The 26,144-nt window shown below is 40.3% G+C and overlaps 5 protein-coding genes across 7 annotated transcripts; 2 read left to right on the top strand and 3 right to left on the bottom strand.

The window, feature by feature from the left end:
• Positions 1-113: 113 nt before the first annotated feature.
• LOC141846830 (uncharacterized) lies at positions 114-2,836 on the bottom strand. 2 transcript variants are annotated; one of them, XR_012603368.1, is made up of 5 exons: positions 2,669-2,836; positions 785-845; positions 464-711; positions 314-369; positions 114-146 (listed from the first exon to the last, which is right to left on the bottom strand). XR_012603368.1 is itself a non-coding variant. In XM_074734890.1 (4 exons), exons 1-3 carry the CDS (start codon positions 2,834-2,836, stop codon positions 491-493), a joined length of 450 nt encoding a protein of 149 aa, XP_074590991.1. In that variant the 3' UTR covers positions 114-369; positions 464-490. The 2 variants fall into 2 exon arrangements, 1 of the variants encoding a protein (XP_074590991.1); XM_074734890.1 differs by having other exon boundaries at positions 114-369.
• A 555-nt stretch (positions 2,837-3,391) lies between these two features.
• LOC141845758 (protein PHLOEM PROTEIN 2-LIKE A10-like) lies at positions 3,392-4,563 on the top strand. The gene has a single exon (XM_074733759.1). It carries the CDS (start codon positions 3,392-3,394, stop codon positions 4,445-4,447), a length of 1,056 nt encoding a protein of 351 aa, XP_074589860.1. The 3' UTR covers positions 4,448-4,563.
• A 1,368-nt stretch (positions 4,564-5,931) lies between these two features.
• On the top strand, positions 5,932-10,189 carry LOC141846802 (kinesin-like protein KIN-7L). Its single transcript, XM_074734862.1, has 15 exons — positions 5,932-6,082; positions 6,175-6,264; positions 6,325-6,443; positions 6,530-6,643; positions 6,721-6,802; positions 6,880-6,947; positions 7,042-7,119; positions 7,196-7,338; positions 7,830-7,932; positions 8,007-8,087; positions 8,384-8,452; positions 8,522-8,581; positions 8,697-8,846; positions 8,942-9,220; positions 9,806-10,189. Exons 1-15 carry the CDS (start codon positions 5,932-5,934, stop codon positions 10,187-10,189), a joined length of 1,971 nt encoding a protein of 656 aa, XP_074590963.1.
• Positions 10,190-11,701: 1,512 nt separating this feature from the next.
• Positions 11,702-14,247, bottom strand: LOC141846632 (growth-regulating factor 7-like). The gene is made up of 4 exons (XM_074734670.1): positions 13,821-14,247; positions 13,206-13,430; positions 12,773-13,103; positions 11,702-12,604 (listed from the first exon to the last, which is right to left on the bottom strand). The coding sequence occupies exons 1-4, from the start codon at positions 14,230-14,232 to the stop codon at positions 11,833-11,835; spliced, it is 1,740 nt and encodes a 579-aa protein (XP_074590771.1). The 5' UTR covers positions 14,233-14,247; the 3' UTR covers positions 11,702-11,832.
• A 7,258-nt stretch (positions 14,248-21,505) lies between these two features.
• Positions 21,506-23,121, bottom strand: LOC141846703 (putative inactive poly [ADP-ribose] polymerase SRO3). 2 transcript variants are annotated; one of them, XM_074734738.1, is made up of 3 exons: positions 22,209-23,121; positions 21,778-22,129; positions 21,506-21,687 (listed from the first exon to the last, which is right to left on the bottom strand). In XM_074734738.1, exons 1-3 carry the CDS (start codon positions 23,024-23,026, stop codon positions 21,589-21,591), a joined length of 1,269 nt encoding a protein of 422 aa, XP_074590839.1. In that variant the 5' UTR covers positions 23,027-23,121; the 3' UTR covers positions 21,506-21,588. The 2 variants fall into 2 exon arrangements, with proteins under 2 accessions (XP_074590839.1, XP_074590840.1); XM_074734739.1 differs by having other exon boundaries at positions 21,563-21,682.
• Positions 23,122-26,144: the final 3,023 nt, after the last annotated feature.

The raw sequence follows: 26,144 nt of genomic DNA, 5'->3' as shown, positions 1-26,144 counted from the left end.
ACGCTCAGGTGAGGTCGGCACTTGACCTCTCTCTTCCAACGGCAATTGATCGGCGGACCCGGCCGGACGGCGGCCGTAAAGGATCAGGTCAGGCCACCGCAGAGCATCTTGCAGGAAATTTGGTTGCATTAGAGGAAAACGACCATCTGCGATTGGAATTATTAGGGAGACATAACAAAGACTGTTGCACAAGATCTGCTCATATCTTTGAATGAACCAATTTGATTGGACAGGATTATTTGAATTGGATGGACTAAAACAAATCATGTAGATCAATAATTTCAGAGCTTCAGGTCATTACAGATTTATTTACCATGGGAATCGGAGACTGTACATGAGACAAACAAATAGCCTGAGATCCTACAAAATCTGCAATTCATGTATATAATAATATAAATGCAAACAAAAGATATCTAAGCTTGTAATTAAAAGAAAATCAGTTAATATAACAAGCTGTACATACCATAAAAGGAACTCTTTAGTATGTTAGTCATTCAGGTTCGCAAACATTCTCACGCAATGACCTTTCTGAAGGTTCGTCCACATATTGGGCATTGGATGGCAACAAAGGTCCAATGATTTTTCTTCCAACTGAAGCAGTTTCCTTCAACTTCCTTTTCCTAAGCCTCTTTCTCTGAGCCCTTGTGAGTTTCTTGGGTTCAAGGTCATCTTCAAGAGCCTGAGAGCTTTCACTTCCGTCATTATCTACATCTGCAAAAACAAATGAGTTAGAAGTGAGATGACAAGAACCGACAAATAGTTTGTGAATTGTACGCCCAATTACCTTGGTCAAAATTTGAATCCAAATCCCCACAAACAAGAGGCACTAGCTCATCCACAGGTATCTGTCATAGATTATCAAGGGTGTAATTTTAGTAATGAAGGCAAACACAGATCAAATATTGGTGTTATTTAGCAGCATAGACAGCACCCAGAGGGCTAAGGAAATCTGAAAAATTGCATCAATTTGTTATTTATCATGTGCTATTTGTATTTCAAGATTGCATCAATTTGTTGCCTTGGAATAGTTAATCAATTGTATTTCAAGATTGCATCAATTTGTTGCCTTGGAGTAGATAATCAATTATTTTTGTGATGACTTGTATAAGTTAGTTGTAGGAAGTGGTAGATTCCCCACAGGGGTGCTCAATTGACTAGAGGGTGGCAGACTTGTTATAATGGGACAATAGATCAACTCCCAACGGACACATACCCTCGGGAAAAAACTTCCTCCCATCCCCTAGCCACTTGGTGGTTGGCTATAAGTTGACCCCGTGATTTACCTCCCTCCACATAACCTGGGGACAGGCTATGAGAGCCACTTGGAGTTAGCATAATCACCTTTTGCTACAATTATAGGAAGTGGTAGAATGAAGAAGTTACAGTCACAAGTTGTATCCTATCTTCTTCCAATTCTTGTATTTGCATCCTTCAACAACAAGCAATTGAGAAGTTACTTTGGTCAAACGTGAAGGTTTAAGACTGCCACTCAACCAGAAGTCAGCCATTTGGCTAATAGTGAACAGGAGCAGCTTAAGAATCCATGATTAAAAAACTAGAAACAGACTGAAATGGTAGCCAAAATCAAGTTCGAAGAAGGAAATAAAGGAATACAATTCAAATCTACATGACAATAAGCTTGGAAAATCAATCCTGGTATTACTTAAGTCACTCAAACCTGATGGTATCAATTGTTTCTCCCTTTGATCTAAACTCAATTAATTCATCCACCCTTAAGACAATAATATGGTCTAGACTTCTAGAGCGATATGATACACTAGAGCAACACGATACATCCAAACACATGCAATACAATGGCCATTGAAAACAAACTCAACTAGTCTGCCATCGATAACCCCAGTTGATAACAATCAAAGTATAAGCTCTAATAATTACTGAGCCATTTTCACATTGAGCCTGGCATAACATTTCCTTTATTCGCTCGAAATTAAAGAAAGTTTATTTAAGATAAATGACAAGTATGAACTCATTATGTGCCAAATGGCAACTTGTCGAAGGACAGATTCATAATAATATAACAAAATATACAGATCATGAGTTTATACTATGTGAGGTCAATCAGATGAAACTTATCACATCGTTGAACTCATTTTGTGGCCATATCACTAATTACGGGAATGTACTTCATCACTATTATAAATTCCTGATTCAACTCTGTACGTATTTGCATTTGCATCAACTAATTCTTTACACACAAGATTGATTGTATATATCAATACTTGATAAAGTAAAAGAGAAGAGTAAATAATAAATCTTAACTTCAGGAAAGTAAATTTTCAATCCAAATATATCTGAATCACTGTAATTTCATACAGAAGATTAACTTAAACATAATTCAACGTGTATATACTTAAAACAAATACAAAACCAAATCATGCTATAAAATGGAAAGCGAGAAATGGGTGCAATACCCAAGTTGCATTGACTTCTCCGATTAGTGATAACAAATCTATGATTTGGGCATCCTAGTCTCAAAAAGAACTGAAGCTACTCCTGCTTGGATAGTAATATAACATTAAAAAGATAAGAAAAAAATTTCGAAACACTTAAATTGGCGGAATGACAGCAATCATTTAACTACAAGTTTCAGAATTCGCTAACGTAGGGGGGAAAATTGGAAGGGCGAAGAGGTGGCCAAAGAGATTACTTGAGGCAGTCGAGGTGGCGGCGACCGCCGAGGCGAAGGAGGAAGGTAGAGCTTGATGAGCGCCTGGTGAAACCTCTTCCCTTTCCTGAAATCCTTCTTCTCGATCGAGGCGGCGGATTCTTCGAGGTCCCCAGAGCCTCCATCCCCACCCAAACCCTCCCCCTCCATTGGATCCGTGTAACTGATCCCTCCGCTTCAATCTCAGAGTCAAAAGAGGAGGAGCTCCGGCGGCTGGCGACAGGGAACGGATCCGGGCCTCAAAGTAGTGGTCGACGGAGCCCTAGTTCGTTTTCTGAAACGGGCCTTTTTATAGACAGCGAAATGGGCTTATAGAGAATTTTATGCGGAGAGGACATAAATGACGTAGTAAGATGCGCAGGGAGCACCTCATGCGGTCCCACTCAGCATTTAACTGCATTGACTCTTCTTCTTAATGTCACACCAACTTTGTGTGTGCAAAACATGTAACGTTCAATTCCTTTAATATCAGTCACAACAAGTTTCCTTTCAATCGAATACAAAAGAAGTGAATTCATACCTCCATCGATCTTTTTTTTTTCAGTGAAAAAGTGAGGAATTTTCAACGTAATTGCTTGTCTCTTGCATCGCAATGCAATTCCATGTGAACTTGACTTTAGTCAACGTCAAAGCCTTCAGACAGATTCGCATTCTAACTATTTTACTGCACCAAGCCAAGTCAGCGCTGCAACCTCCTCGATCCTCATGCCATCGCTCGCCGCGCCAGGGCTCGGTTCCTCCCGGCGAGGACGGCGGTGGCGCCTCATCCTCCTCGCCGCGGCCGCCGGAGTCTCCGCCTACGGTGCCTACAAGTTCTACCACCTCCCCTCCATCGCGCGCAGGCGGAAAGAGCTCGCGAGGATCGCCGGAGCGTTGATCTCTGTAGCCGACGCCGCCTCTTCCTCCGTCGAGGCCATCAGCCTTGTCTCCTCCGACTTGAGCCGCTTCCTTTGGTCTGGTTCTTCAGAAGTCCCCTCCAGTTTTCGGCAAATCGCCAAGCTCGCGGGTTCGTTGGAGTTCTCCGCTGCGATCTCTAGCGCTTCGGAGGCTGTCGCCGCCGGGATCGTTCGGGGGCTCCGGTCAGCCGAGCTAACCGCCGGAAAAGTCGAGTCCTTGGAGCCGGAATCGCGAATTGGCTCTGCTACGACCTTCCTCGAGTGCTTTCTGGACAAGTTCTTCTCTAGCGCCGGGTCAGGCTTCGCAGCGGAGGTCACCGGGAGCTTCGCGAGGGAGTTGTCATCGAGCTTGATCTCTTCTACTGATTTATTCCGGAGATCAGACGAGAGTAGTGCTCCGAGGTGGGTTGCCATTCTCCGCGACGACAAGACCTGCAAAGAGCTCGCGGAGCATTTCATCGACCGGATCGTGGGCGCCGCGGCCGCAGCGTACCTCGACAGGCGGACGAAGACAAACGCCGTCGACGACTTGTTCACCGGCCTTACGAACCCCATGCACGAGGCTAAGATGAAGGACGTCTTGGTCGCCGTGGGCAATGGAGCCGTAGAGACCCTGGTGAGGACATGGCACACTGTGAGGTCTGATCACAGAACAACGCCATTACAGGACAACAGGAGATTACTTCAGCCGGTGCCCATGGAGGCCAGAGATGTTCATGTGATTCGCGAGGTAATGGAGAGAGGGCAGCAAGTGGTGAGGTATGCGGGTGCCAAAACCATGGCGATCATGACTGTGTGCCTTGCTCTGTGCATGGAGATCTCCATTGGGACAAAGAAGCTCATGATGCCGGCGCCAGCAGCCTAATCAAAAAGGCCGACGGACTTTCAGGAAAGATGTAAACTGTAAAGCACAGACAAAAATTAAGAGCGCACTATTTATCAACTATGAAACGAGGTGTCATTTTTTGGACTTGTTATCGAAAGAGCATATTATATTTACAAATTATCAAATCCGGCAACATTCTCCTCTCGCCGGAGTTCGAGCCTCTGTTCACAGGCTTCGGTGGGTTTTCGATTGATCAGGTAGGGTTATTTAATAATTACGTGAATATCAGATAAAGGGGGATTTAAGAAAAATCAAAAATCATATAAGCATAATTATCGGTTAACTTTGAAGATTTCTTCGTGAACTCGAAACCTAACCTCTTATTTCAATCTTGGCACACTTTCTGGATCACGTGCCGACCTCTCGCCTCGGTCTAGGTACATTTCTCTGCATCACGTGCTCACCTCTTGTCTCGGCCCCGGCACGCTTCTTGTATCACGTGCTAACCTCTTGCCTTGGACCCGACACGCTTTCTACATCAGGTGCTGACCTCCTGTCTTGACCCGACACGCTTCCTGCATCACCTGCCGACCTCCTGCCCCGGATCCAGCACGCTTCCTGCATCACGTGCGGACCTCCTGTCTCAGTCTCGGTACGCTTCCTGCATCATGTGCCGACCTTCTGTGCCTCAATCTTAGCACGTTTCCTGCATCACGTGCCGACCTCTTGTGTGTGATTCTTATTTTGAAACACGATTGTCTCCGCCTAATTCGGGGAGCCCAGAGCCGTTTCTTCTAAAGAAATAGAAACATATTCTCAAAATATACAAAAACTAATAGAATCCTTCCAAATAAGAACATGTGTATCAGAATATTTCTTAGACGGATACTATTAATTCGGAAATCAACTACTATAAAAAAGTAACTCATGTCCATAGGTACAGGTACGTACACATTTATTCTAATTTCTTAGAGTCATTAAACTCTTTAATTCATCATGTCGAACCCTAATTTAAGCGTAGAAGTGACTTGCCGGGATCACACCTTCGGTGCCATTTTAACTCTCTTTTTGAGTGCTTTATAGGTCTCTCCTTCACTCTCTGCAATTTTATTTCAGGAGCATGCACGTTGACAATCTTTGAATCGATGTTGAAACTATCCACAATGTATTAGTCAAAATATTGACAATGGTCGACGCAGCACCAGGTAGGGACGGTGATGTAGGTAAGAGAATTTGAAAATATGAGGGCTCTTTTGATAATTATTTTTTATAAAAATATACCACTCTGATAATTTTGCTAATTAGAAGCACCTTTTTAACTTTTGCTATGTTTCAGCTGAACTCGGGCTTCCATTTTCTTGGGCCATCAGCCCATATAACTATCTATGGGCCCAATCGAGCTCTGATCCAGAGCGAAAAGTAGTTCAAACGTTTGCCCCGCTGAAGGCGCAGTGCCCGTTCAAATTCCCTTGGAGCCTTCCGTCACTACTCACAGTGAAGCAAGAGAAGGATCTCGAGTGCCAATGGAGAAGATCTCCGTCGCCGTCCGCTTCCGCCCCTCGACCACGATCGCCGTCGATCCGTCCTCCGATCGGATTTGGAAGGTCGAAGATAATCACATCTCGCTTCACTGGCCCCTTGGAACTCCGATCTCTGGCGTCTCCTTTGCGTTCGGTGAATCTCTCTCTGATCCACCGCCTCTTCCTCCGTCGTCTCCGATTTCACCTGATATTTCTTTCTGATTATTATTCTTTTCCTCCGATCAGATTATGTCTTTGATCAGAGCTATAGCAACACGATGGTTTATGATCCCCTCATCAAATCCATCATCCGAGCCGCCATCAATGGGTTCAACGGTGAGTTCAGTTGTCTTCCTTTTGCCGCCAGTACTGGCGATTCATCATTTTAGGTTGCAGGGACTGCTTTCGCTTATGGGCAGACGAGCAGCGGAAAAACTTTCACCATGAATGGCTCGGAAGAGGATCCCGGAATCATCCCTCTTGCCGTCAAGGATGTATTTAGTACAATCGAGATGGTATGTGATTTGATTTGTTTCTCGGTTAGGTTTAGTTTAGTTTCGAGAAAAAATAAGTTAAAGTGATGCTTTTGTTGGGAAAATAGACTACGGACCGTGAGTTCTTGATTAGGGTCTCATATATGGAGATTTACAATGAAGAGATTAATGATCTACTGACGCTGGGAAACCAGAAACTCCCAATTCATGAAAGCCTGGAGGTAGATTTGCTGCATAAGAGATATTCAGGATATGAATGCCTATTTGTCTGCTAAAACCTTTCCCATTCTGAGTTCAGCGAGGAATCTACGTGGCGGGTCTACGAGAGGAAATTGTGAACAGTTCTGAACAAGTGATTGAACTACTCAAACTCGGAGAAGGTTTATAAAATGAGTTGTGTCTAAATTAAATCAATAATCCATATGGCTTTTGTGTGAATATCATATTTTGGTTGCAGAAAATAGGCATTTCGGTGAAACTAACATGAATGCTCGGAGCAGCAGATCACATACTATATTTAGGATGGTATGGAACCTAAAGTTTGTACTTCTATTATGTCTTTTTGTCGGTCAATATTACACTCCCCGTTGTTAGTTTATTAAAAAAGCAGTCCTGTTAGGTCATTGAAAGCAGTGCAAGAGATTCCATGGAATCTGGAGATGTATCAAATGCAGATGCTATTCGTGTATCAGTTCTGGTGTGTTTCTTCTTTTATTTCAGGTCCAAAATCATGCAATCACCACAAAAGCAAACTTTATGCTTTGCTTTTACAGAACTTGGTAGATTTAGCTGGCTCAGAGAGGATTGCTAAAACAGGCACAGGAGGAGCTAGACTGAAGGAGGGGAAGCACATTAATAAGAGTTTGATGATTCTTGGTAATGTGATCAACAAACTCAGTGAGAGTGGAAAACAAAGGTACTCCAACTTCTAACTAGTTGATTGTTCCCCTATTTCATCATAATGGAAACTGGATTGTGAATTTTGAGTCGTTTGATTTCTTATGATGCTACATCGCATGTCATGACTCTATAGTTTATACTCATAATACAAAAAAGATATTTAGTATCTTTACAAAAATTTGTCTAGAAATATAGACCAATTTCCATATAGCAAACCCTGTTCCAATGAAATAGGTTTCAAACCCATTGGCAGCAACCTTTACAGTCTTGATCGAATTAGTAGCTATATATCTAAAAGAATAAGCATTGCTAGGCAGCATAGACTAATGTCTCAATGCTTTCTTTAAAACTTCATAGTTTCACTATTTTCATTTAGTAACTCATCATAATAAGGCTTATATAAGATTATATTCCTAATATGAAATTAATTCAGAATCTAATTAATGGAACATACAAATGCTACTGACGAGTCTAAATGGTGTCTAAGATGACTATTTATTTGTACAGGAGGCACATTCCATATCGTGATAGTAAGTTGACCCGCATTCTTCAACCGGCTCTCGGTGGTAACTCAAAAACTTCTATAATTTGTACAGTTGCACCAGAAGAGGTAGTTCCTAATAAAATTTTTCTGAAATTCTTAATTTTCCTCCATATCTTTGGTTTGTAATTGATAACTTGTAGGTTCACATAGAGGAAAGTAGAGGGACACTTCAATTCGCAAGCAGAGCCAAGCGAATCACAAATTGTGTCCAAGTGAATGAGGTTGGTCTTTCAGTTTTGCTTTGATCAACTACCTGTTGATAGCTAGATGCTAGTAACTTCAAATCTCATATTTGCTCAGAACCATTTGAATGGGCTAATTGTATGGGAAATCATTAGGATGCCTATTAAAGTTTATGTTTTTTGTGTAGATTTTTTCTTATATCTAGCTACATATTTGTGGAATCAAGTTAAACTTGTAGGCCAATCGCAGTATGAAGCATATTTGAGGAATTATGTTGTACACCTTTGTAGTCCTTGTTAGATGTTTGTGTTGCCAAGTACTTTTGGTCTTGTAGATTTTAACTGATGCTGCTCTACTGAAACGACAAAAACAAGAAATTGAAGACTTACGGGGAAAACTACAGGTCCTATTTCATCTATATTAGTTTTTATCAAAATGCTCCAAACATATAGTTCATACATTCTATATTCAGGGTTCTCATTCAGAAGTATTGGAACAAGTCATCTTGAAGCAACGGAATGATATGCACAAGGTATGAAGGTTTCATTGGCCACAAAATGTGTTTAAAAACTTTAAATTACTATTGGAAGTGTGAGTTTCATTGTTTTAGCTAAATCAATCTTATTTCATAATTCATTTCCCACCAGTCTGAATTAGAACGTGAAAAACTTGCAATGGAACTAGAGGAAGAAAGAAAAAGACGTGCAGCATTAGAACTTTGCATAAAGGATCAGCAAAAGAAGCTAGAAGATCTTAGCAGCCTCTCTACTTCAGACTATGCTTCAGTTTCTATTCAGGTAATCAGATTAATCTAGTAAATATTGCTTAGCACCTATCGAATTGATGACTCAGTAGATTGACACTGATCAACTTCACATATGAACTTCTGTAGCAAAAAAAAAGCTCAGTAACCATTTTTGATGATGCAAGTGTGTCAAAACGTAATGTACTCAGAACTCCCAATTTTAAAGCAGTGGGAGATGATTTTGTCATGAAACGGCCAAGCTGCTTCATGGAACTTGATTCAAGCCCTACTCTTGAAGCTTTTGGCAACACAGCCGATGAGGATCTCTGGATGCAACTAAATAAAGGTTGCATCACTGATCTTGATATGCTTCAACTGACACCGGATATAAAATGCCAGCCATTGCCATCATTTGATATGCCACATGTAAGTGGACATTTTACCTTACTCTTATCTTTCACATTTAGGCTAACTATCTTACGTTTAATTTGTTGTGTCAAAATTCAACTGTTGTATATATATATATATTTGCGTAGTCAAAGGCTCTCTGATGGTCAATTATTAAAAACAAATAAAATTTTTCTAGACAAATTTGAAATTGTATTAACTACGTTTCATAATTTAAATTTGCAATTGATTAAATATCTTTGTACTAAATATAGAAAAGGTTTTAAACAGTTAATTCATCGTGAGGCTCAGATATTTGTATTTTTAACAAAAAATCAGATCTAACTAAAATAGAAATATTTCCAACATTATTTATAATTTGGAATAGATATTCAAAGTTTAAAATTCATAACATGTAATGCTATATTTTTTGCCAAATTATCCATATAGACAATTAATTCGTTTCTGAAAATGTATTAGTTGCCTACATGTTCATGAATCATCCTTGTATAACTATCATCCTCGGGAGTTTTTATTTTATTTTATTTGTCTTTTGCTTAAACAGAAGAGAAAGCTTCAATTTTTTTGTGGATATGCAGTCTGAATAATTGAATTTTCCTGAAGGATCCAGTATTGAATGAAGACGCAGACAGCAAAAGATGTCAAAGCTTGGCAACTGAATGTGACTTCATTAAACAACAACTAGAAGCTTCAAGGGAAAAGTATAACATCATGGAAACTGAATGCACCCTATTCAAAGAGGAAAACTTTTCTCTATTTGGAGCTCTCTCCTTGTCCAAAAAAGAGAACGACCAGATCAGAGCTGAAAAAGAGGAGTTGCTTAACCAATTGAATGAAGAAAAGCAGAAGCTGAAGGAACTTAAAGAGGACATTCAACGGTTTAGCTTGGCATTTGTAGAAAAGACAGGGTTACAAGTAGCTCTCCACACCAAATTAAAGGAAATGTCTGAGAAAATGAAAGCTCTGAAAGTTCCTTGTGATGGCTAAGTAGCAAGAGGCATCTTTACTTTATTCTAAATGGTTTTTTGGCTTATGGATGAAGTGTTCCTCTATTCTTGTTAAGTTCTCTCCGTGCATTCCCTATCTTAATGTTGTTCCATGTTCTCTTTGTTTAAGACATCATATTGGATTCCATTAATTACAAATTGGTGTATTTATTCCAAACTCATTTCACCATTTACCAGTCTGTTTTGCTCACTTTGCCCTTTATCCATGCATTCATTCAAATTCAGCACATCACTTCAATTTTTTTTTTTCAACGGCCAACTTTTGAATTCCAACATTGAATGGCTCATTTGAATGATCCCTATTCAGCATCATGCAGACAGCAGGAAACATCTCTGCATTCGAGCATTCGGGTAAGTTCTTAACTTTCACCCTATGCTTTTCTAGTTAAACAATTACATGAATGTCTCCCTCTTTACCACTGTGTAATGTTTCAATGGTTCATTTGAATGATCCTTACTGAGCACCATGCAGACAGCAGGAAACATCTCTGCATTCAAGCATTCAGGTAAGTTCTTAACTTTTCACCCTATGCTTTCTAGTTAAACAATTACGTGAATGTCTCCCTCTTGTGGTAAATACCATGTAATGTTTCAAACTCTATTCTGTAGGTAAAAAAATTGCTGCATCACATGGCGCGGGGCCATTTTTTTAAAAGTTTTGTACAAAGAGAATTATTTCTCTCTGGACACGGAGCAACTTGGTGGTTACTCAATTAAGATGAAGCGCAGCGTGAGAAGAAGCTACAATTATGGTGAGCCCGCTGTTTAATTCTACAGTTGGACCATAAATTGCCTCCAGATTTGGCTGCCTGTTCTCCACTGCTCCAACACAAATTTGCGCCAGAGACTGTCACTATACAGCGACGTGTCACGAACAACAGATGAGGTGCATTTTCAAATTTGAACAGCAGAGACAGCTATTTTTGGCCACTAAATGCATACAGCTTTTGAATCGTCCGACTGAAAATGAATACATCGTTTGCAGTAATTCTCGCCATGTTCATGACCATGCATGAACCTTTCAATAGTTCTGGCAACTAACGGTACAGGTGCTAACTTCTGGGATCAACAATCATACTAAAGTTCTATAGAACACTGTTTTGCATGATTTAATATTTCTGGTAAATATGGATTCTGCTCTCTCCTCTTTCAGGATGCATTCCCTGGTTTTGTTTACTTACCAGATCAAAGCCAACTAATCTCTGCTTCAACCATCAATCAGGCGTTGCTTCCTCAGCTGGCTTCAAGTTCTTGCAAAACAAAAGGTTTGCATAAACAACAAATACTGCAATCCCTTGAATAAAGGTTTAAGTTTCACACGGCACTACTAGTCAAATTATAGATCCACTGATATTACAAGCTAATTAGCCCGGCTCCAGTTTTATAAAATGCAAATCATGGAGCCATCTAAATACTCTTCACTGACAAGGATCACAGTAGACAAACTAGAAGGTGAGGGAAAGGAAACATAGATTGTACCACAACCAAATCAAGTTTTTCAAGGCTTATCAACTTCCATGGTGCATTTAACTAAACACTGCATACACTTGTAATTTCCTACCTCCGCTGCTTGCCGTTCAGAATTGCAACTCAGATTGAGATCTTACAGATAAGCGGAAGGACCTACAAAGGCTGGGCCAACAATTCATTACACAAACTCCCCGTGCTTCGGTTAGTCTTTTTGTTCTCTGCCCTTGGGCTACTCCCTGTGCTGCTGCTAAGGGAGCCAAATGAGGTTCTTTGCAGAACACCCGATGGAGAGGACTCCATCTGGGTGACCAATTCCCAGCCTTCATTCATGAGGTTCAGTGATGATGACGAGTTCTTGCTTTGATCCTTCAGCTTGCTGTTGGTGTTTGTAAGGGCCTCACCCAATGGTCCACCCATGGAGACTTCCCAGTGGATTGGTATCCAACTTGCTTTTCTTTGGTTCACTTCATTCAACATGCACATCTGTGAATCCTCACGAGCAAGATCATATTCCCGGGACAGCTTAAGCGGTGAGAATGTAACATTTTTGTTGTTCGGCGAAGCAGAGGATGAGAATTTTGAGGACGACATGGGTATTGACATGGAGAGTTGAGTTCTTTCAGATTGCAAGTCTTCGATCTCAGGCCATGTAACAGTTGATTGATCAGTTTGGGTTTTGGGCCAGTCATCAATAAAGTGGTGAAGAGAATAGGGTTGGGAATGTAGGGCTTCAAGCTTCAGAGTGGGGCAAAGGTTGTTATCAGAGAAAGAACTACATGAATTGAAACGAGTACATGTGGAAACATGTTGAAAATCTGCATTGTGTTGTTCTGCGATATCCATTGATGTCACTGACTTTGGCTTAGTAGAAAGATTCACAAGATCTTGTCCTGTCTCAGTTGCATTTTCTTTGCTCAGCGACATCCTGCACACAATTTGATCAGCAATTAAGTAAACGAGAAGAGCCAGCCGATGACAATCCAAACAACTCATTTTACAAAGAACTGAAACTACTTGTCAGCCTCTGAAATGTATCTCCCTGCAGGAAATCAATTGGTAAGAAGAGCAAACAAGAGCTAGTAGTTGTCCATACATGTTGAATGGCGCAGGGCATGCTTCACCAACAGTGGACTTGGTGAATTTACTCAGTGTTTGTGCAACCCTGGACGACCCACCACCACCAGAGACTGCTGTAGCTAGCTGTGACGGTGTAACAGCAGGCTTCGCTTCCGCGGCATGGCCAGATTGGCCTTCCACATGCTTTCTTGAACGGTGGCGGCCGCGGTTCATATGACGCTCACAGTACTTCTGGTCGGCAACTGCATCCCTCGAGCACCGCCATTTTTTCCCATCAGTTCGCCGGCATCTACCAGGCTCTGGATCAGCATTTCCAGCATATCCCGAGTAGAATGATCCCCACCCCACTGCAAAAGTTAAGGAACTAAATGGATCGCCAACTCTATCATTGACATGAGCAAGGCTTCCAAGATATACAACTTCATGATGAAAATGTTCGAGACCCTTACATGCACTTGACCCAAAAGATCCAGGTGAGAAGTGAGGGAATGCCGAAGAGCTGAGGCTTCTAGTGATAGGAGTGAGTAGACTTGGTGGTATAGGTACTCTTGCATCAATGTATTTGTAAATCAAGACCTGGTGTTCTAGTTCCAACCACTGAGATGGAGTGAAGGGCCTCCTTACTCTTGCCAAAACTCCATTCATATTCACGTCATGGCTCCCAGAATAAAGACCTGTAACAGCAAAAAGAAAAGAAGGAATAGGTTACGGTTCAAGCAAAGCCAAAACCCGAGAATGTGACAAGAGAAGAAGCGGCAAGGCAGACAGGGCATGAAAGATGGGCATGAAGAACCCCAACCAAGCTGCAAGAACATCAAATCAATCATGTTTATTCTCTCTCCCTCTCGCTTCAGATTTGCCATCTTGAGATTATTTTCCATCTGCCCTTCTATCAGTTTGATTCTATTCCCTCTTTCAGTTTCCTTCGTGAAATGGGAGGCAAAATTTCACCAGGGAGGAGCAGACAAAAAAAACAACTTTTTTTTTTCACTGAACAAAGCAGAAGAATAGCAACACTAGGATCGAACATGCCAGCAGTTCAGAGATCTGATGGTCCAAGTTACCTGGGTTCCAAAGGTAAGGTTTTGGAGAAGATGTTGCTGGAGTAGAGTAGTAAGATGGCATTGACCCATCACATTTGAGCACAAAGCTATCCTGCTTGGAAGTCGACGAGAAGCTGAGCATTTGCCCCTCGTCAGGGAGAAGAAAATGGGGCTCTGTCACCGTTGCCTCAGTCCTGGCCATCTTGAGGGCTCTCCAATCACAGTGCTCATTAGGAGTCTCAGCAGCCCTCCCCAGCCTCTGAAAAGCTTCACGCCCAAGCAACCCCTTCGGCTTGCAGGCTTCCGTGCTGGAGTTGGTCAGGGGACAAGACAGAAGACTGCCACCCTCTGAGGAAGCACCTACTCTTCCTCCTCCTCCTCCTCCTCCTCCTCCTCCTAACCCAGCCATCCTCACTACACCTCCAAGGTCCATGTCCAATGCGTGACCAAAGTAGCAACCACTGCAGAAAAGAGAGGAGGTCATGGGATGGAAGGTGGAGGGAGGTGGTGGAGGGAGGAGGGAGTGGGGACAAGACCAGCAAGGGGAGCATTCATTCTCATGGCGAGAAGGGGGGCAGTTGTTGGATTGGGATGGAGCTCAGAAACCAGGCTGGTTTTCCTTTTAAGGGGAGGGAGTGGTGGTCGCAGTGAATTATTAGATTTGGGCATGCCAATAAAAAGATTTTGGTGGCTCTCGGCTAGCAATATTTGGACGCATTGGCTGCATGCACCACATCAGCTTCAATGTTCATTCTCGATTAATGGATGCTTTACGTGCTTGACGAAAGCAGGAAAGGAGACTGCCAGCACTTGACATTAAAACGGTGCTGCCACTTTGATCTTCGGCCACTAGCAAATTCCTGCAAGCAGCACGTGACTTCATGGCCTAAATCTTAGAACAGCCAAAAACATTGCTTTGCTCTTCTACTCCCCGACTGGATGGATTCAATCAGAAGCAGAAAAATAGTAAAAGGGTAGGTGGAATGTGCTCAACTTCAATCAGTAACCATGATTTATAGACAGTATTTAGGTAAGCACAGATCTTTATTTTTTTTTAAAAAAAAAAAGAAAGACACTCAAAGAATCTAAGCATTAAACTGTTTTAAGTTTTGCAGCACTGTTGCTGCTGCCCTGCGTCTGGAAGCTCTGCGTGCACTCACTCAGACACTCTGAAGGAGAGAGACCAAGTTGGTGCCTCTCATGTGATCTTTAATTAATTGTTAGGCAAGCTGAGTCATTGCAACCTTTTCTTTCAGTACTCGATCCCCGTTCAAGCTAATCCACGTGTTTCGCGAATATAATAAGTCAGGTAACTAGAATCGGGTACCCTTTTCTTCCCCTTAAAGAATGCTTCAAACATATGACTGAGTGATTTTAATTATGTCTATTGCTTCCTAGTACAGTAGCAAACCCAACTTTTGAATTTAATCTTGTACGTGGAAGCCGCAAGCGATCCTTTCTTCATTGTGTATTACTTTGGTAATCATGTTTACCTTTTGTCCTCTTTATCTTTTGTTGGTATTCAAAATTATTCCTAGCACTTTGTCTCATTTTCCAATACATTAATCTTCTTTTTTGAACATTTCTGACTCATTAATCCTTTTTCTTGAGCAATTAATTTTCATCCAATGACGTCTCATTTAGACTCGAGAAGGTCGCTTGAAATCTGTACTCCCGAGCACTCAACTTTCATCTAGCGATATTTCATTCAAAAAGCTCAGTTGACTATAAGTTTAGTCAACTATTCAACCTCAACCTATGACAATTTGCGCACACCTAGTCAATGGCTAATAGCCTTTAACAACTCATCTCGAAAGCAATACTTCAATAGTGGACTGATAATATTAGATATATAGTCTAATGGTTGTCGCCCTTGGCGTCCTTTAAGTCGCTTAGTCGATAAGCGATATCTCATTTTTGTGGTCGCCTTCGTGATTTGTTTAGAGCTTGCATGGTTGTTGTATAAGGCTTCACAATAGTAGATGAAGAGATATTTTTTTGCATGTGGTGATAATTCTCTTTCATTACGCACTCATTCACTCTAATAAAAAGTGAAATCTGCCCCTAGTAGTCTCACACAATCGATCTTATAATCATCTATAAAGAGGTAAATCGAGAAGCTGTAATTGACTACTACAGAGGAAGATATTGTTTGGACTTTATCAAGATTCGATCCTTGTCTACTTCAATAAATCTGTTCCATAATAATCAATTCAATCGTATCTCAGAGAGCTCACTCACTCACTCACTCACTCACTCTCTCATCTTGGGGAGTTTTACTTCTTAATCAGTGTTAGATAAAAGAAGTCATGACGACAATGTCAACCCCGCCGACACACTTTGCTACACAGGCTATGGGTTTTTGACTAATTAGAGGATTGCCACAGCTTCAACTCGGGAGACGGAACCTTGAAATGGACACCATCACCTTTAGTAATATTTTTTACAATAAATTTATATATATATATATATATATACAAGTCTGCTACATCGTAACCAACTCAACTATGTTTACTATGTTTCAGGATGATTGAGCCGCAAGTAAGGCGGTGCGACAGAGACATGCACGAACAGCCCTGCCATCCATTACTCTGTACCGCTGGAACTTGCCCTACAACTCTAAGCATGTCTTTTGAGCCCATGTGCCCGCGTAGGGATGAGTTGAATGTCGGTTCAATCAAATTAACTAATCGATCGAGATAAAAAATTATTAATTTAAATTTTTGATTTTTTTTAAAATATTAATTATTTCTATTAAATTTTTAAAACTTTAAATTTGATTAAATTAATTAAATTAAATTCGACTTTGTTTCATATGTCACCTTTTAACACATGCATCCAGTTTCCCAGGCACCTACCACTAGCAATTTTTGGAACCGTATCCCCACTCATTCAATTCGACGACTCCCATCTCCTCACCACTATAATAATATTTAAATAATTTTAATTAAATTAATAAAAAAATATTTTTAATATAAAGTATTTTATGAATAGTAATTCTAATTAACTTAAAATAATTTAATTAAAAATAATAATTCTAATAAAATAATTTTTACGTAAATATTCTCTCATTATTTTCCTTCGTACAGCAGACAGACATTATTTGACAACATTCAATAGCTCAAACAAGTTGTTGACTGATTAATCTCTGAGTTGAATTGAGGCAAGTTAATTAATGAGGGTAGCTAGATAATATTCCACCATTTAATTTATGAAATAAATGAATATCGAGGGATCAATGAATCAATCCCTCCCTCCCTGTGGCCCCCTCAATTATGTCGGTCACGAGGAGACGTGCCCCCATTCCAAGCAACCCATGCATCCTCAACTAATCAAGCAATCCCTTTATTCATCAAGAATCGATGCTTTTAATTTATGTTACATAATTGAGTTGTCAAAAGATTCAATTTATAATTAAATAAAATTACTTGTCACAATAAATGTTTACAAATTTTGTGACGGGAATCGAGATAAAAGTTAAGATTAAATTCATCGTAGTCAACTATAATTTCTCAGTTTAATCTCCTCATTTTATAGTCGTAGAGTCGATCGTGTGAAACAGCTGAGGTGGCAGATTTCACTTTTTTATTAATTAATATAATTAGATATATTAATTTATTATAAGTTCATCATATGATAAGTGAAATGGATCGGTTCATCAACTTAATAGATTAAGAAATCTTCAATCTAATCCAACCTAAAACGGAGTATGAATTAAGACGAATCAATCCATGGATGTATATTAAAAAATAAAAAATATATAAAATATATATTAAATTTAGATGGCACTAAGTCAAAAGTTAAAATTTTTAAATTTAATTAGATTGCAATTTAAATAGATTAAACTCATTAGTCCATTGAGTTTTTATTTTATTTTTAATTTTTAAAAAAAATAAATTTTTTTCAACTCATGGACCAATCCAAGTCTATCATAGACCGATCCACGTGAGTCGTGGGCTTAGGCGGATCGACTCCACCTAAATCCGTTTTAAAATGAATTGATAAAATTTCAGCAATCCTCTTAAATTGTTTGACGGAACGGATCAATCTTACGGACCAAACTTAAATTGATAACTCTAACGATTAAGTACTTCGACGGTCATTTAAGAATCCATAGTTTGATTCTCAACTATTATGATTTTTTTTTGGCAGGATGACAACCCTAAGATGTTGGGGCTGTTCTTGATAGGACAACTGCATATTTGTCGGTGTAATTAATGAAAATTTTTTATAGAATCGGATCGATTTTAATCAATTTTAAGAAGAATCGGATATCTAGGTCATATAAAAAAGAAAAGAAATCGATGCCTTTAGATTTGCTATCTATCCATTATCAATCTAACGTACCTTATCTAATCCTGCAGCCTACCTCCACTTTAAGCTGCCACCCACCTCATTGTGAACAAGTTGATTGCCGTGGGGGGCTCAGCACATGGTGGATGGCCACCCGGTCAGGTCGACGGGAGACCGGAAGCATGCTCCAACTTTAAGACTCTTCTTCTTCTTCCTCTTCTTCTACCTCCTAAACTTCATCAGTTGCATGCATGCCTTGTGAAATCTTTTTATTTTTTTTTCTCCTTGGAGATTTTGCAGAGCTTGTCTCTACTTAATTCTCTTTCTTTCTTTTAATGCATGTCTATCTATCTCTTCTTGTACTGTTCTTGGCCTGGCAGCTGGTTCTGTCATCGATCAGTGCTCGACTTTAGATATCTGCAGCAAGCAAGACCCACCACAAAGGACCCAGCTAGCTGTGCCATGACATTTTTAATTTCTTTCTGCGTTAGACAATGCAAACAGATGGATCTAGTGGAAGATCTTTTCTGCATCTAGCTGATCTGCTTAGGAATTAATTAAGATGATGCTTGGAAGTTGGATGCAGACAGTAGTTAGTAAGAATGAATTTGCTAATTATAAACTTGAATTAGTAAAAGTGATTAATGTGGAGTGTATTTGTATTTGCTTTCTCTTCCTTTCCTTGGAACTCACTCCTAATAATTATATCTACATATATATAGATATAGATAGTTACATTCCCTTCCATATGCTTTCCTGCTGCCACATCATTCGAATCTCATAAGCCTGCATCACAACATCACAGCTAGCCCAACACTGTTTAGTAATACTGAGGAGGGCCCTTCGAGGTCTAGGCAATCACAGAGTAATAAGTATCTTGCTCCCTGGCCAATGATTTATGTCCGCTGGGCCATTGAGTTATCAATGGGACAAGAAATCCTATTTGAGATCATCTCCGGATGAATCATCGGACACCTGACCTCTGAGTTGACAAAGTCGCACGGAGTCCACGAGCAACAAGAAGAAGACAGTGATCTTGCAAGGCTTCAAAGAGAGGGTAGAGGGTTAGAATGGAGGTCAAGGAGATGCCTCAGCACACCCACTCCAACGTTTAAGACAGTGCATCGTCAATCAAAGATGGAGAAGAAGAACATGAAATGGAGTGCGGAAAATGAGGCTAAAGCATGTGTGTGCATGTACCTAGGCCCACGGGAAGCGAGACTCTTTTATAGAGCCATCGGAGGAGATATCACATTGAAAGTAAGAAAAATATTCTATTGTGGCAGAAGAGGTCTCATCGCCCATACTTTGTAGGATAAAAGGTCATGATGTATTAATGTGATAGGTTATCTACCATTGAGTATCTTACCATCCCACGTGTCGCTCAAGTGGCTGTTAAGCAGGGTGATTGAGGGAAGTAGCGCTGATGGAGCAGAGTCACTCGGGCAGAAGTGCAAACTTGGGGAAACTGAATCGATTGGGGAGTCAGCTTCCGTCTAAGAGACCATGAAGTCGATAGGGTACGAAGCCAATTGGGTCTGGGGCCAATTGAACATAGAGCTAATAAGGCACGGAGTCAATGGGGCACAGAGCCCATGGAGTGTAAAGCCAATTAGGCATAGAACCAATAATCAGACGTGGAGGTAGTGGAGCACGAAGTCAGTGAAGCACAAAGTCAGTCGGATATGGAGTTAGTTAAGCATAGAGTTAGTCAAACGTGAAGCTAGTGGGGCACTAAGCTAATTGGGCTGATGGGGCACAAAGCTAGTTGATCAAATCTTGATTTTTTTTTATCAAAATATATCAACCCATGCACACATCGAGCTAGCTGAGTAGTTGGAACTGAATTGATTGAATCAAATTATCTAAAATCAAATTAATAGAATTATTTTTTTAACCAATTGAATCTATCAAATTTTATTATGAAAATCAAATAAATTAAATCAATAAAAAATCGATTTATTTAATATTTAAGTGAATTAATTAATTTTTTGATAAAAAATATAAATATTAAAAAATTAATAGAGTACTAAAAATTTTAAAATCTTAATTTATTTTATTAATAAAAAATCAATTTGATCAGTTTAATATATTTTTAAAAATAAAAATTAAAAATTAAAAATTAAAAATTAAAAATTAAAAATTAAATCAATATAACTGAAATAATTATATTTTTTACATGAAATTTCTCAAATTATTCCGTTGCGACTTGAAAACCCTAGAGGGGATAGGAAGGGAGAGCTCCGCCCTGCCCATCCGCCGACGCCGTCATGCTCTCCTCCCCAGCGGGACACTCCGTCGGAAGACTTCCTCAGCAATCTCCCCGATGCGCTTCTCCACCACATCCTCTCCTTCCTCCCCACCTGCGACTCCGTCCGCACCTCCGTCCTCTCCCACCGATGGCGTCGCATCTGGTCCTCCGTCCGCGCGATGAACTTCTATTTCTCTGACGCTTTCGAGTGGGCAGCCGTATCATCCGCCGACATCGTCGACCGATCCGTCGCCACCCGCAACAACTCTTGCGTAAATGGATCGACTACACCAAATCCCACGGTGCTCAAGGCGTGACCCTCCGCATAGGCCGTCCCAGACGAGAATATGCTTCCCTACTCGTCGCTCTGTTCAATTGGCCATCGACGTCTGTGTCGGAACCAAGATTCGATCGAATTACTTGTCAGAATCTTGAATCTCTAACGCTAAAACCTTATGTTCCTGTGCAGCAGCTGAATATCGAAGCGCCCTCTTTGGCCTTCATGAAAATTCTAATCAATTCATCGGTTAAGGGTGTAATTGAACTGAACCGAGCCGAACAGTAAAAGGCTCAAGCTCGAACTCCAGTAAAAGACTCGAGCTCGAACTCGGTTTGTTTTTTTTAAGCTCAAATTCAATTCAAGCTTTAATCCTTAAGCTCGAGCTTGGCTCGTAATAAAATTAAATAGTTCACGAACGGCTCGAGCTCGATTCGAAAAAGGCTCATTTAAAGTTAAACGAATTTAATTTGAATTCAGTTCGAAAATAACTCATTTAACAATTAAACGAGCTTAGTTCTATATATATATATATATATATTCATGAGTCTTTTAACAAACGTTCGTGAGCCTTTAAACGAATATATTCACGAACACGTTCATGAGAGCCTTTAAACGAACATGTTCGCGAGCTCACGAACCAAATACTGTTAAGCTCGAGTTCGGCTCGATAATATTTTCAAGCTCGAAATCAGGCTCAAGCTCAGCTCGTTAATTTAATCGAGCGAACTTAAACAGTTTTTTTTCGAACCGAAACTCGAATAGCTCGTGAGTAACTTGGTTCATTTACATCCCTATTCATCGTATGTTATGTATGTGTGCATGTGTCATTGTTAGGAGAATATATTTATCAAACTCATAAAAAAATTTATAGCAAGTCCATAAATCAGGAATATTTAATCTATAACACATCACACAGGAAGGATGATGATGTTTAGACTCCATGCAACGCTTGATCGAAGCTTTCTTCAATGGCTTCTGATGATCTTTACGATAGAAACTAGTAGCTTGTCGCCCACCAACCCCCGAATGTTTCTGATAAAAACTTCTTTGCTAATCTTTCTTTCCTGTTTCATTAAGAGAGGAAAGGGGAAAATAAATCCAGAATCACCAACAAAATCTTCCAAACTTGTAATGGTAATGCAGTTGGATTTTACCTGAAGCTGCTTGTAGAAATCCTCTGCGATCCGCATCATCCACGAAGGAAGGATTCTCCTCATCTCTGCAAGAAGGTGAGGAAACATGAGCCTCGGAGCAGAGTTGGCCGCCGGTCTCGGCCGGTGGGGGATCTTGTAGCTGACGATGAAGTCGGGGATTATGTGCGTGTTCATGTGAGTGCTCCAAACTACGTAGTGCTTGGGATTTGCAGTGTCGTCGACGCCGCTATCGAACTCGTCGCTGCTGGGGTGGTGCTGCTCCGACGCTGTCTCCACTTTCTCCGGCCTCCCCAGTATCACTCGGCAAAGCAACATGTGCCGCTCGCCGTCGCCGGAGTTGGCCTCCACGGCACTGCGAATGATGAGAAACGTATGTTTGAAATCACTTCATTCAGCGTGGAAGAGAGAGAGGAATTGGGGATTCTGCTCACCTCGAGTGCGAAAATGGCAGGGCAGAGAGATGAAGCCCGAAGCCGCCGACCGGCGAGCCCGGGCGCGCATTTGCGGGCTTCCCGAAGCCGTGGGAGACGACGGCGGCCACTTCTTCAGCCGACGCCCCGTACCAGGAGGCCTTGATGTTGGCGTCGCCGCGGGCTGCCTTCGTCATCTGCTCCTGAAGCTGGAATGCCTTTGACCTCGAAGCCGATATCGTGCACCTGTGGATGGCGGTGATGACGACGGTCGGAGCATATCTTCGATAGCCCTTTAGAAACCAACTCGCCACCGGCGTAAAATACTTATCGCCCTCGCTGCACGCCTCCGCCCCATTCCACCTCGCTCCCCCCAAACTCGTCGCCGTGGATCCTTCAGAATCGCAATCCGCCGACTCAGCCGGCGATTCGCGCAACGGGATCGGCGGCGGGAGACTCTGATTCTCGATCGCCGAGGTCGGGAAGACGCACCGGCCGTGCGCGTCGACCCAGGCGATCGAATTCGCCACGTTGGTCTCGGTGTCGATCTGCGACATCGAGCGGAAATCGAACAGGTAGCAAGATCCGGCGATGGGGAGCTTGAATGAAGTCTTACCCGCGACGAAGCGTGCTCGGAGGGCGACGGTGGCCGCCGGGGAGAAGTCGGTCCACGCGCCATCCCTATAGAACAAGATCCTCATCGGAGCGGCGCTCTTCTTGAAATCATGGAACTCTCGGCTCAAATTACCACTGCCAGCGCCGTTCAACATGGCCATCGACCACGGCGTCGCTATACACCGGCGATCGTCAGAGAAGCGCGAGGTCGGGCGGTGGTTCATCGGTCAAGCCGGCTGGAGAGGGAGGAGGGCAACGGCGATGAAGTCATTTATAGGGTTCGGGTCGGAGCCCTAACAGCCCGATTAAGAAACCAAAAGGCGGTTCCAGGAGATTGCGATCATGCCATTAATGGAATGATCTGGCCTTATTCCGTACACACGCTCTCACCCCAATTAATTGTTTGCTTTACTTCCAAGGCACAACGTTCCTGAACCCTAAACTCCTATTCCAATTCGAATTCGATTTCGATTTGATTTCGATTTCAGATTTTTTATGCTAGACATGATCAACAATTGGCTACGATTTATTATCATTTGATGAAATATAAAATATATATTTTTAAATATGAAAAAAGAGTCAACTTTTGTTTAAATTTTTGTAGAATTTTTTTTGTTTTTTTTTTTGGGGTTAAAGAGTGACTTGGGTGTTGGTTTTGCGGCGTGGCTGACTTGAAGGCTAAGTTATGTAAAGTAAGACGGACACGGCTCTTTGTGTTTGAACCTTTAATACATATTTAATGGGGTTTTTCAGATTTGTTTGCTTTGGGCTTAAGGAATTTCGGGATATAAGATTTAGATTTCTCAAGTTTTTGTTTTATAATTAATTAATAGATAAATAAAATTGATTTTTATTTAGGTATTGATGAGGGCTCCTCCTCTTACGTTATGATGATCTTCTCAGCTAGCCAAGCTCTAATGGCCTGTGAAAAGATATAGTTGGTCAGTGTTGAAATATACTATTTCAAAAATATATTTAAAAATTAGAAATATATCAAATATGTTATTCGGATAAGGTTACCAATTTATTATTTTTTAAATTTATCTTGATATAATAAATGTCAAATATTTATTATTTTTTCTTCTTTTTAACCAACTTATATATATATATCTATATCTTTTTAACCAACTTATATATATATATATATATATATATATATATATATATATATATATATATATATATATATAAATAAGGTTTTATACAAGGATCAATAGATAAGAATATTTTTCTAGGTTTTTATTATTTCCTAGTTCTTCCATATTTTTTTATAGTCGACGTTATCAATAATCACTCCAACGCTTAAGTCAGAATCGGATTGAAAAAAGAACTCAGAGATGCGAGAGAGAAAGAGAGACAGTGAACGTGTGATGGAAAAAGTTGTATGAGAAAAGAAAATCATACTTTAACTTACCTTCTCTGGTTGTTATATAATATGTGAAAAAGAATATTCAATCGACCATCCTTAGAGAGACAGTCAGGGAATCAAGGAGCTGCAATTGTTGAGTCATGCCTCCGAGAATATCCATGTAAGCTAACATGTATCCATTTGCGGTGTAGTTAGAGCACCAAGAGACAACAACCATTAAGGAGAATTTCCATGTGGATAGTGCATGTCTGTCAGATCCTTGAAAGTTGAAGTCGAGTACCAATTTGACTGAGCACCTAATGTTAAAATGTGTCTCTTGAACCCAAACGAGTTATCATTGGATGAGCGCTAAGTACTTGAGGAACAAATCCCAAGTGAGCTTTCTGAGTCCGAGTGAAATGTCTCTGAATGCATATTTAGTGTTTAGGGATGCTGATCATATTTAATGCTTGGGACTGTAGTTCTAAAGACAGGATGTTTAATACTTGGGAATCCCATTTTAGAGATGGATATTTACCGCTTGGGGATGCTATTCTAGAGAAGGATGTTTAGTGCCTAGGGATATCGTTTTGGAGGTGGTTGCTTAGTATTGAGGATGCTATTCTAGAGACGAATATTTAGTGCTTGAGGATGATAACCATATTTAATGCTCAAGGATATCGTTATGGAAATTGATGTCATTTTAGCACTTGGGGATGTCAATTCCAAATGGGATGTTATTAGACGGAAGTTAAAGCATTCAGAAAAAGATATTAATAATCTGAAAATATTCAAAAATTGGATCTGATCGGTCGAGAAGTGAGACCAATTAACTCGGTAAAAGTGCATCTTTTTATTCCAAAACAGTAGTTCTTTTTTAAAAAATTATTAAAATAGCGCTTATCTATAATTTTTTTAATCTAAAATACTTCTCGACGCTCTGCGTTGAGTTAGCCTTTAAGTTTCAGATATAAAATAGTGTTATTTTGATTAAAATTGAATCAAAATAGCTTTAAAATTGAGATAGAGTAATTTTAGTTAAGACGATTTCATAATAGATTAAAATAATTCTAAAGTTCAACATAAAAAGGTATTTTAAATAGAAAATTATAAATGGATGATATTATAATATTTTTTTAAAATGAAAGCAGGTGTCTTTTATTATTATTATTATTTTCGATCTTTTATTTTTTATATTAAAACAACCTTCCCTTCCCTGAGAAATGAATAAAATGAAACGGTTATTTTTATATTTAGTTGCACTAGTGAAATGGTTTATTTTATTCAGATTTGGTCTCAATTGGAGACTTCTGAGGCCCTGCAGCTTCGTGCCCTGTTACGTCAAAGCCCAACCTCCTTCCCTGTGATGGGCCAAAGCCCCTTCACAACAGAAAATCGTCATAACAATTTCCTGAAACAGAGACTACCAATTTATTTATTTATTTTTATTAATTTAGATATTCAGTTTTCATGATTCGATTAATCTTTAATGTTACTTGTCTGATTCAACAAAAATGTTCCATTAGTCATCAAAATAAATCCGGAAGTATACACAACTCCACATCTAATAACTAACTGATTCGGAGGTAAGAAAGAGGGTCCACATGACAAGATCTTGACTTGGTCAAGAGGGAGTTCATATAGCAGATCCCTTGACCCGATCAATGCAAGAGTCATGCCATCCATCTTTGACTGCATTCGTGGCCGAGTCTAATCTATTGAGTTCCCAAGTTAGATTGTCTGACTACTAACTTCCCAATCATGTGAAGAGACATGACAAACTAAGGACTCAACGGTTACCAAAAGACAAAGCGGCATAAGGGTTTCACAACAACTTTTAAGGGGATGCATCCTTTGCATTTCTCTCCACCAAGATCACTCCCTTGGTTTTCTCTCCCAAATGTATATCTTTTAGATTTCTCTCTATATAAGATAAGGAGGGGAGGCTCTAGAGAGGATCAGATGATAGGCTCTAAGGATAAGATGATAAATAG

Source organism: Curcuma longa, chromosome 15 (genome assembly GCF_044706935.1).
Source record: "Curcuma longa cultivar G26 ecotype Majalengka, Jawa Barat chromosome 15, ITB_CL_G26_1.1, whole genome shotgun sequence".
NCBI classification, from domain to species: domain Eukaryota; kingdom Viridiplantae; phylum Streptophyta; class Magnoliopsida; order Zingiberales; family Zingiberaceae; genus Curcuma; species Curcuma longa.
This window is presented reverse-complemented; position numbering and strand designations above follow the sequence as displayed.

What these genes read in the sequence shown, in the direction of transcription:
- LOC141846830 (XM_074734890.1), bottom strand. Translation starts at nt 2,836, where the DNA reads ATGGAGGGGGAGGGTTTGGGTGGGGATGGAGGCTCTGGGGACCTCGAA. An exon ending in CGCCACCTCGACTGCCTCAA is followed by an intron (nt 846 to 2,668) that starts GTAATCTCTTTG and finishes AATCTATGACAG; the next exon opens with ATACCTGTGGATGAGCTAGT. An exon ending in GGATTCAAATTTTGACCAAG is followed by an intron (nt 712 to 784) that starts GTAATTGGGCGT and finishes TTGTTTTTGCAG; the next exon opens with ATGTAGATAATGACGGAAGT.
- LOC141845758 (XM_074733759.1), top strand. Translation starts at nt 3,392, where the DNA reads ATGCCATCGCTCGCCGCGCCAGGGCTCGGTTCCTCCCGGCGAGGACGG.
- LOC141846802 (XM_074734862.1), top strand. Translation starts at nt 5,932, where the DNA reads ATGGAGAAGATCTCCGTCGCCGTCCGCTTCCGCCCCTCGACCACGATC. An exon ending in TATTTAGTACAATCGAGATG is followed by an intron (nt 6,444 to 6,529) that starts GTATGTGATTTG and finishes TTGGGAAAATAG; the next exon opens with ACTACGGACCGTGAGTTCTT. An exon ending in AGTGAGAGTGGAAAACAAAG is followed by an intron (nt 7,339 to 7,829) that starts GTACTCCAACTT and finishes TTATTTGTACAG; the next exon opens with GAGGCACATTCCATATCGTG.
- LOC141846632 (XM_074734670.1), bottom strand. Translation starts at nt 14,232, where the DNA reads ATGGACCTTGGAGGTGTAGTGAGGATGGCTGGGTTAGGAGGAGGAGGA. An exon ending in ACCTTACCTTTGGAACCCAG is followed by an intron (nt 13,431 to 13,820) that starts GTAACTTGGACC and finishes TTGCTGTTACAG; the next exon opens with GTCTTTATTCTGGGAGCCAT. An exon ending in TGCCCTGCGCCATTCAACAT is followed by an intron (nt 12,605 to 12,772) that starts GTATGGACAACT and finishes AATTGTGTGCAG; the next exon opens with GATGTCGCTGAGCAAAGAAA.
- LOC141846703 (XM_074734738.1), bottom strand. Translation starts at nt 23,026, where the DNA reads ATGAACCACCGCCCGACCTCGCGCTTCTCTGACGATCGCCGGTGTATA. An exon ending in CTGCCATTTTCGCACTCGAG is followed by an intron (nt 22,130 to 22,208) that starts GTGAGCAGAATC and finishes CATCATTCGCAG; the next exon opens with TGCCGTGGAGGCCAACTCCG. An exon ending in ATTTCTACAAGCAGCTTCAG is followed by an intron (nt 21,688 to 21,777) that starts GTAAAATCCAAC and finishes TTAATGAAACAG; the next exon opens with GAAAGAAAGATTAGCAAAGA.